Source organism: Trypanosoma grayi (genome assembly GCF_000691245.1).
Source record: "Trypanosoma grayi strain ANR4 Tgr_674_V1, whole genome shotgun sequence".
NCBI classification, from domain to species: domain Eukaryota; phylum Euglenozoa; class Kinetoplastea; order Trypanosomatida; family Trypanosomatidae; genus Trypanosoma; species Trypanosoma grayi.
Genome location: NW_008826293.1, coordinates 1 through 9,492, shown reverse-complemented (window position 1 = coordinate 9,492; position 9,492 = coordinate 1). Strand labels below are relative to the sequence as shown.

General features: G+C 54.6%; 4 protein-coding genes across 4 annotated transcripts; all 4 read left to right on the top strand.

Moving 5' to 3' along the window:
* Window positions 1–694: 694 nt before the first annotated feature.
* On the top strand, window positions 695–1,357 carry DQ04_06741030 (hypothetical protein; the record flags this gene model as incomplete). Its single annotated transcript, XM_009314855.1, has 1 exon — window positions 695–1,357. The coding sequence occupies one exon, from the start codon at window positions 695–697 to the stop codon at window positions 1,355–1,357; it is 663 nt and encodes a 220-aa protein (XP_009313130.1).
* Window positions 1,358–1,717: 360 nt separating this feature from the next.
* On the top strand, window positions 1,718–3,757 carry DQ04_06741020 (WD repeat-containing protein wat1; the record flags this gene model as incomplete). Its single annotated transcript, XM_009314854.1, has 1 exon — window positions 1,718–3,757. One exon carries the CDS (start codon window positions 1,718–1,720, stop codon window positions 3,755–3,757), a length of 2,040 nt encoding a protein of 679 aa, XP_009313129.1.
* A 764-nt stretch (window positions 3,758–4,521) lies between these two features.
* DQ04_06741010 (tRNA pseudouridine synthase A-like protein) lies at window positions 4,522–6,375 on the top strand (the record flags this gene model as incomplete). The annotated part of the gene is made up of 1 exon (XM_009314853.1): window positions 4,522–6,375. One exon carries the CDS (start codon window positions 4,522–4,524, stop codon window positions 6,373–6,375), a length of 1,854 nt encoding a protein of 617 aa, XP_009313128.1.
* Window positions 6,376–7,137: 762 nt separating this feature from the next.
* On the top strand, window positions 7,138–9,444 carry DQ04_06741000 (hypothetical protein; the record flags this gene model as incomplete). Its single annotated transcript, XM_009314852.1, has 1 exon — window positions 7,138–9,444. The coding sequence occupies one exon, from the start codon at window positions 7,138–7,140 to the stop codon at window positions 9,442–9,444; it is 2,307 nt and encodes a 768-aa protein (XP_009313127.1).
* Window positions 9,445–9,492: the final 48 nt, after the last annotated feature.

Here is a 9,492-nt window from a genome sequence, read left to right as displayed (position 1 = left end):
TTATGTTTTCTGTGTTTGGTGGTGGTGTTTACATTTTTTTTAAAGTTTTTTTTTTTCGTTTCTTGCTTTGTGTCACTCGTGTCCTTCGCTGCCGCTCCTCCCCCGCCCCCCACGCAGCGCGGCTTGCGGCCACACACACACACGCCGGAGAAGGCAGGCGGACGCGAGTGGGGTGGGGGGGCGAAGAGGGGAGAAGTTGTCGATGTGTCTGTGTGTGGGTGGACGCTGAGGGCGGTGGAGGTGGCGGTGCGGTGCCGAGGCGGATTTGCCCGCGCGCGCTGAGTGGGACGGCAGGGCGGCGGAGACAGAGCAGGCCCCCCGACGCCCACCCCCCATCTCGGGCGACGAAGAAAAAAAAAACTGAACGACGTCGCGTGTGCCTGCGTCTGTGAGCGGGTGCGTACGTACGTGTCTCAGAGTGTTGTTGTAAAGAAGGAATTAAAACAAACAAAGCAAAAAAATTAATTATCAAAGCCGTACTCCACGACGTTGCGGAAGGAAAAAAAGAAAAACGGGAGCCCTTAGTTAAAGTGAAAAAAAAAATGGATATATAACACAAATAAGTTGGCATGGGGAATCCCGGCACGTTTCATGTGTCCTTGTGTCTACCCACTGCGTTTTCCTTGTTTTGTGTTGTTGTACTGTGCACCCCACGCAGACACACACACACACACACACGCAGACACATGCGCATATGCATGCATACCTTGCGGAACACCTGCTCGTGCACATTCCCACTCTGTCCTTCCCCCACATCCACTACAATAGGGTGCATATATATATATATGGGAAGTGGCGTGCGAACGCGGAGGCCTTGCGCTTCACTGTTTTCTCTCTCCCTCTGTACTTTCTCTGGTTTGCTTTTTTTTGCTTTTGCCTTGTCTCTCTGGAGAGTGTTCTTGAGTACTATGGGGCGCACGTCTGTGTAGGGGCACACACGCCAATTCATGCAATAGGAACGGTGTCGGGTAGCCGCCTGCACGACGCGGCGGGCGTCGGGTCGCTATCACTGCTGCTAATCTCATGGCGGTGGCAATGGCGGCCGCATGTGCAAGAGTGCTCCGGTGCAGAGGGTTCATTCCGCTTTGTTGAAAGGGCGAGTCAGACGCGATTGGGCGTGTCACGCATCTTCATTGTGATTACTACTTGGGTTTCCCGCAATGACGCTGGAGGAGGCGCTGTTCTGCTCTGTGAAATTTTCCTTCAGGAGGTTCCTCCCACACTGCTGCAGCTGCTACTAATTGCTTTTTACTACCTCTCCATCGTGATTGCGGTTGTGTTTTTTGGGGGGTTTTGTTTTTGGTTTGCTTCTTCTGCCTCACCGTGGTGCTCCTTGTGCGTATTGCCAGCAACGTAAAGGAAGGGAGTGTGGAATACACGACCAAAGGGGAAGCTACACACACACACACACACGCAAATATATATATNTATATTTGTTTGTTTGTTAAGGAAGCAATCAAGCGTTCGTAAATTCCGGTGTTTAAAGGTAGGAAAGGTGGTTTTCGGTGACCCCGTGTTTCCGCGTCGCATTGTGCGACCAATACCGTGCCATTCAATACAGCTGAGCGTGAAATTTGTGTTGTGTGGGCGCAAGAAGGAATTGGGGTAGATTCAACTTTCCTGCGTAAGTGGTGTGTGAATTTTTAAAAGGTCGCATTATACCCGCGATTTTATATTCAGGTAGAGAACCGATAGGCAAAAGCGTGAGGGAAGAAAAATGTGCGCCGCATTTCTCATCTCAGCCTCGTACGATCAGCAGATTCGCTTCTGGGATGGTTCATCTGGTCGCACTGTGCGCTGTTTTGCATTTCAGGACTCACAGGTGAATGCGTTGCTGATGATCCCCGACACAACGTACCTCGCTGTGGCCGGGTTTGGTGTGGTGCGTGTGTACGACATTGGCGTAGCGCACACGGCGTCCGGTGGCGGTGGCATTGGCAGCCAGGCACCGCCGCTCTTCTCGTCGTACGAAAATCAATCCGCGATGAACGTGACAAGCCTCGGCACCTTTCCACTACACACTAGGAAGGGTATTATCTCGTTCTTCGGTACCTCCGCCGAGGGGTCGAACAGCAGCTTCTTCAATACATTTGACCTGGCGGCGACCCAGCGGCCTCTCTCGGACGTCTTTGCTGGTGAACTTTCAACAGCACTCTACGCGACCTCGGAGGACGGTCATATTCGTTTCTTTAATGCCACCTCACCGACGACACTGAATCTCATTTGCGACATCGCAACAGGCGCCGCCATTACATGTAGTGCGCTCTCACCAAACCGTCAGTACCTGCTCACAGGTTCACAGATTGGCCGTGTGTCTGTGTGGCATCTCCCCGCCGTCATTGCGGTAGCCACGCAGCAGCTCGACAGCTCCGTGCACACTGCGTTTGGTCAGAGGCCGATGCAAGAAATCACGTTTGAGGCGGACTACACAGCCATCCGAAGCATTGCATTGGAACCATTGGCCCGTTGGGCTGTGGTGGCGACAAATGCAGGGAAATTGCACTTTTTGCGTTTTTTGGTAGAATCGGGCGCCCCTGGTCACTCCACAGATACAGACGTTGGCGTGGTGAAGGTGTCAGCAATTGGCGAGGGGAATGAGGAGGAGCCACAGAAGGGTGAAGGTATTGTTAGTGATAGCATTGAAGCCGAGGCGTGCTCCACCCCCACCACCACCACCAATCTGCTATCCTCTAACAGTAACTGTCCACCCCCAGAGAGTGTGTATAGGTCTGCAGTTGTCAGCAACGAGCTTGGGAACAGCGGGCTGCGCGGTAATGTATTGGGGTCATCATTTGCTGGTCACGACAAGGAATCCATCGCTGCCGCGCTCATCGGCAGTCTGGACCCCAACAGCCTCCGCGTGAAAGCCTTCTCTTCAAACAAAGGTGGCGACAGCCCGCACAACGCTTCAACAGAGTCCTCTACGCACAAGTCGGCCTTTCGGCAGCAGGTTGTTATGGAGGTCTTTCACTCGTTCCAGGCGCATTACAAATATATCCTCAAGGTGGCCATTTCACCCAATGCGGACATGCTCGTGACGTGCTCCGCAGACTACACAGTGGGACGCTTTCTTATTCCATTGGAACTTCAGAAGGGTGCCGCAGAAAAGCTCAATCAGCCTGGGGATGCGTTTTGCAGCAGCCCTGCGATTGATCCCCCACTCTCTGCGACAGCGCCCATGGCTGCTCAGGGCTCCGAAGTCGTCCAATCCGAGGCGTTGGCGGATGCTGGAGCGGCGGAAACGCCTGTAGCGGCGGCGATTCTATCACCACTGCAACCCATTGAAGGGGAGGGCGACAAGAATCCACTGTGTGCTGAGAACGCTGAGGGTGGTGAAAAAAAGCCACTTGATACAGAACAAACGGGTGGGACGAAAAAAACAGCAACATTTGCGGCTGATTCATCATTCATCCAATCGACAAGAAAAGCTGCAGACAGGTCGGGCGTTCGTCCTTCCGATTTTCAAGACGCCTCATCCGTGTTGTTCTCTGTTGTGCCATCAACGAGTGCGGAAGGGAACACAGCATCCCAACAGACTGGCGGACTACAATTCAAGGCGCTGAAGCCATTGACGGGGCACGCCCGGTGGGTGTGGGATTGTGTCTTCAGCGACTGTGGTCAGTTCCTCTTTACCTCAAGCAGCGATCACAACCTGCGCATGTGGACGGGCCTGCTCACCGACCGCGTGCAGTTCACCTGCTTTATCGGGCACACGAAGCCGGTGGTGTGTTGTATTTTGTATTACGAAAAGAAGTGATAGCGGTGATGATGTGTGGGACTGGAAATGTGGAGTTCACACAGAGAAGTGGTGCCGAGGACGAGGAGAAAGCAAGAAGAAGCAAATTAAAAAAAGGCACTCCACTGATAGGATGGTGAAGTGAACAGAGAGAGGAGAGAAAAAAAAATTTAAGAAACAAAAAAAAAACAATGGGGAAACAGAATGCACTCTTCTTCCCTATTGCCAACTGCTGAGCTCTTGATGGCTGGCACTTGGAAAGGCGTAGAATGAGCCCACACAGTTTCGAGAGCGACGCTGTGGGGTAAAAAAGGGATGCTAACAGAAACGGGATAAGCCCCATGATACAGTTAGACGGGTAGATGGAGATGACGAAGGAGGAGAGTAAAGCCCTTCTTCTATTATGCATCTTTGCGATAAAACGCGTCGGCGCTTGTCGAAGTGCTCTTAGTCGTTCTTGAAGAAAAAGGGGAAATGTTTCGGGTATTCATCAAATGCGCATCTTCCATTGGGTCCCGATTTGTGTGAGTGGAGGAATGAATGAGCGAATAAATGTGTGTGTGTGTGTCTGTGTGTTGTGGACACGTGACAGGCGCTGTGTGGGCTCCCAGCTGTTGCTGCTCATATTTTCCAAGCCACTTGTGATGAATCAAGCAACAACATCATCATCATAATAAAAGGGAGAGAAGATGCGCAACCTCACCCTTACCGCTTTGGTCGTTTCCCCCTGTTGGTTTAGACTTGTGTGAAGTGGAAGGAAGATTGTGTCGCATCCGCGCGTCCAAATGTTCATTGCAGTTGGCTGGGCCCGCAGAAGGCCACTAGCGGACCCTTATTCACTTGTGCGTACCCTCGCTTCAGCAGGCACGCCACTTGGAGGCCCCTCAAACCTCCGTTGCTGCTCCTCCTCCAACAACAACAGCAGCGCAGGTGTTGTGAGCAGCCGGCGTTTTTTCAGTAGCCACTCGAAGGATGGTGGAGAGGACAAAGGCACGGATAAAGATCCGGTGGAGCGTGTGGAGGGAGAGTCGTTGACTGTTGAAGGCCGGTGGGGTAATAGCCGCAGGTGGGCGGGTGCGGAGCAACAAGAACAACAACAACAGGCCGCCAATGACGCCATCACACGACTGTTTCACGACGACATGCAACGGAAGTCGTTGCAGCGGAAGCCCGGAATAACGCTTGGTTCCCAAACTACCACCACAGTGATTACAACGTTGCCCGAGGGAGATACCACGGATGGAGTGGACAACAGGCCGGGTGGGGAAGGCTCTTTCTCTTCTCTCGTGAGCGTGGAAGCAGTTGAACAAGAATTATTGGATGATGCCTTCTTGTACCTCCCTCCCGCAGTAAATGTAGGAGAGCGCGCGAAAACGGCGCCGGATGGAGAGGCGTATGTGCCAGGCCAGCAGATCATACCCCCGGGTAGCACGCGTTACCGTGTGGACGTGCAGTACCAGGGGAGCGACTTTGACGGCTGGTGGAAGAGTACGAAACGTGAGTTGTACCGGCGGGAGGTATCGCCTGACGGCACCGTGCGACGGGTGCCTCTCAGAGGGGCGGATGACGGTGCGAGTGAGACCCCCGCTGGAGAGACCATGAGCAGCAGGTACCACGCGAGGACAGTGCTGGAGGAGGCACTCGCGGTGGCGCTCGACGTGCACAGTGTAAAGGTGGTTGCGGGCGTCATTCCTGAAGTGGGGGTGTCGGTGCGCCGCCTGTGCTGTCATGTGGATGTACCAAGTCACATTGAGCTGCAGCCGCGTACGATCATCCAGCGTGCGACCATGTGGCTAGAAAAGAAAAAGCAGCCACTCGCTATTCTCAGTTGCCAGCGGTGCAAAAATCAGGACTTTCACGCACGTCACAGCGGATTGAGACGAGTCTACGTGTACCGCATCCTCAATCGCGTTGCACCCCCACTCTTTGATGCGGGGCTGCAGTGGCACGTGGACCGTCACTTGGATGTGGACCGTATGCAGCGCTTTGCCAAAGCACTGGAGGGCACAAAAGACTTTGGTTACTTTGCTGACCCTAAAATGGCCAATGCACTCCGCCGCGCTGCGGTGAGCCAAAGTGGACTGTCAACAGCAGCTGCTGTAGAAGAGCACTATCAGCCCACCGCCTCCGGCGACTCGCCACGAGCGACACGTGGTAAGGCAGCGAAGATGCCACTGGAGAAAGGCCCCAGCAACTTGGACCGCGCCGCTTCCCTTCCAACATTCAACGAGTACGGTCAGCGCATTGTGCAGCCAGGTGCCCATGCTAGGGAGTATTACCGTGCCGCAACTAATCTTCCGACGATACGCACGGTGGACCGCCTCGACGTTGTGCGGCAGGACGACGAGGTGTTAATATGGTTTGTGGGCAAGTCCTTCCTGCGTCACCAGATACGCAATATGGTGAGTGTGCTGAAGGCAGCAGGGCACGGGATGTGGGACGAACTGGAGCTCCAGCAGGCGCTGCAAAGTGGGTTTGAGCCGTCGCGGCGGCGGTTCCAGCGGGAGCGCTTCCCACCAGCGCCGGTGTACGGCCTGACGCTGTGGGATGTTGAGTACCCGAAGCAGCACCGCGCCGACTACGTCCCTTTCGTGGACTCCGGGCCCTATGAGGAGATCAACATTGCGCGTGACATTTAAGGCGCGGTGTGCCGTCGCCAAGAAATGGAGCGGGGTGGACGGGTGAACGCAAGAGAGCAATAAAAGAGGAGGGTGGGGGAGGTGTTTGGTGGTCGGTGCCGGCAGATGCTCCCTGTGCGGTGGTTGGCTGCGTCCCACGCCCTTAACTGTGAACCGCAGCAGCAGCAGACACGGGCGCGGTGCCTCTGTGGTTGTTTGTGCAACTCTCGACTTGGAGCGGGAAAGGGGGAGCGAGAAGTTCTTCTTTTTGTGTTGGTGTGTGCACAAAAAAAAAAGAAAACAGTTTTGGTTTTTTCTTGATTCCTCTTTGTTTATTTGCCTTTCGTTTTCGCCCCTCGTCTGTTGTTGTTGTTGTTGTTGTTGTTTTTCTGTTTGGTTGGCATTTCTCACTTGCTGCCATTTGTTTCGCAGCGTGAGCAAGGAAGCCTCACACTTTGTGTGCGCCACTTCGCCGTCGGCGTTCATTCCGCAGCCCGGCAAGAGGAAGTCTACGAACGAGGGGAGCAGCAGCACCCACGGAACCACCATCGTGGCCCACAGAGCAGCAGCGACGGAAGCGCGGGGCAGGGAGCTTGCGCGTGTGAGGAGGCACATTTTCTTTTTTTCGGTTTGCCCACCACTAGCCAAGCCACCATAGAAGTAAGCGAAAAGGACAGCATAAAGGCAAAAAAAAAAAAAAAGAAATTAAAAAATCAGGAGCAGCAGCACTCGGCCTTGTGCTTCTCTGCCCATCTTGCTCCTGTGCACACATACAGCCCCGCCATGCTGCGTCACGTCCACCGGCTCTTCTCGAAGCCGACTGCGACACGTCGTGGGGCGGCAACTTACAGCGCGGCCGCGGTGAAAAAGCAGACGACTCGCGGCGTGAACGGCCACGCGCCATTCGCTACCTTGCGACCTGCGTTCAAGACGAGCGACCTAGCGCAGCTGCTGAAGAAGTCGATACCCTCTACTGCTAATGTTCTGGCGATTGATAACACCTCGAAGAATGCTGATAGCGCCTCCTCGCTCTTCCGGTTTCTGCTATCGCACAACGAAACGCTTTCGCAGGTGCAGAAGGACCCAAAGTCTCACCACCCGCTCCTTGTGGTCGTTGAGACCACATTAAAGAAGGACGACGCTGAAGCGAATGAGTTTGTTCTCAGAACTGCCCTTCAGCAGCAGGGCCATTTCAAGGGCGCGACGGCTATTGTTCTGGATTCCAGCGAGACATTAGCCGCGAGGTCTTTGCTTATGAACGCAAAAGGGAGCGGAGCGGCGGTTAATATAGAGGAAGTGGCGGCGAATAATAAGAAAATTGTGGCTCCAGCTCCAGCTCCAACGCCAGCAGCAGCACCAGCTGCCCCAGCTGCTGTGAAGGCCCCCGTAAAGGTTGAGAAAAAAGTGGAAGAAAAGTCCAAACAAGATTCATCGCCTCCAACAAAGAAAGCGTCCAGGAGCACCACTGTTACGAAGACACCGTCGCCAAGGAGCAGCAAGGAGGTTCCTCTGAAGAAAAATGCAAAGAGTGCTGCAGGTGGTGAAGAGGTGCCTGCCCCCCTCTCCTACGTCCCACCGCCAGGCGCGGTGAAGATGCGGTCGACGCCGGGCGCACCGACACGCACTGACACGCGGGAAGCGCTGCGGCGGATGTTCAAGTCGTCACTGGCGGCGCCGTTTCAGCCGCCGCAGCAAGTGGAGCGGGTGCTGTTCTCTGGCGCCGTCGACAGGGTGCGGTTCGCCGATCTGCTCAACCTCCCACTCTGCGGCAGTGGGGAGGTGCATGTGCTGTACTACAGGCTGACTGGCGCGGGTGCCTGCCGCACACCGCTTATCACCATCACACAAGCGATGGAGGAGGTTTGCCAAAAGCGAGTCGGCAATACGACGAAAAACGTTGATGTGCTCAGCACGGACCGTGTGCCGATGCTGCTGTTCCTCAGCGCGTCGTTCCTCGTTGGAGAGGATGCAGATCTGCTGTGCAAGGAATACCAAAAGACGCTGCAAGCCCGCTTGTCGGAGGTGGCCGACGTTACCGTGATGATTGCACCGTCCTGCTTCACGGAGAAGAATGTCCTCTTTACACTGCGAACTGCAGCAGTGGACCGTGAAGGCAACACCGGCGAGCCGCGAGAGCAGCAGTATCACGGAAGGGAGGACGAGCTTCCGCCCACCCCAGGTCTGCTGCGTCGTGGCGAGGCTGGCAGTGCCCATACGATGGCGTCTCTCACGGAGGATACGCTGCGGTGCGTTGTGACCAATGCGCTGGAGGAAGTCGCCCTACGGCACGAGAAGTCCACTGACCACCTTGTGAGCACACTAAAGAAGCTCGTCGAGTATTGGTCGCGAGAGCGCGTTATAGAGCTTATGGAGGGTCTTCAAAGTGAACGAGAGGTGCTGCAAGATGTCATGAAAGAGTTTGGGGACATCCAGCAGCAGCTCCGCAACACACAGGAGGCGATGAAGGCACTTCGAGTGAATGTGCAGAGCATAGATGACAAAATGGAGAGCAGTAGTCGAAAATCAACCTCTGTTTCGGTGAATGACACTGCGGTGCTCACCAAAACCATCGGATCTTTGGAGAAGCGCATGGCCGAGTCTCTCAGCACCATGCCCTCCAAGCAGCAGATTGCCCTCGACTTGCGTGAGGAAATGGAAAGCCTGCAGAAGGGCCTTCAAGAAGGTTTCGACCACGCCTTGTCGAAGAATCTAAAGAACATGCACGAGGAGCAGCAGCGTGTGCTGCAGAATGCTCTCCAAAGGAATACATCCACTGACGAGAAAACTCAACAGCTTATGCAACAAACCCTTCAGGAGCTTCCCGAGCGTATCCAGACTGGAATGGAGAAGGCGCTGCAGTCTTTCAGCGTAAACTCAGACGGGCAGACGGCAAGGATGTTGGAGAGCCACCGCAAGTTGACAGACGTCCAAGTATCCGAGCTGTGTGAGAAGATGTGCAAGTCTGTCGAGGAGGGCCAAACACGCATTGAGCGTGCTGTTGTGGGCTTACTGTCCGCGAAGCCCGAGACGAACACCGCCGCCCCTGAAGAGGCCACTGTGAGTGAGGAGAAGGGCAGTGTAACGCAATAGAGAAAATGTGCAGTTCGACAGGAGGGAGAATGAAAGGGAAAAAAAAAA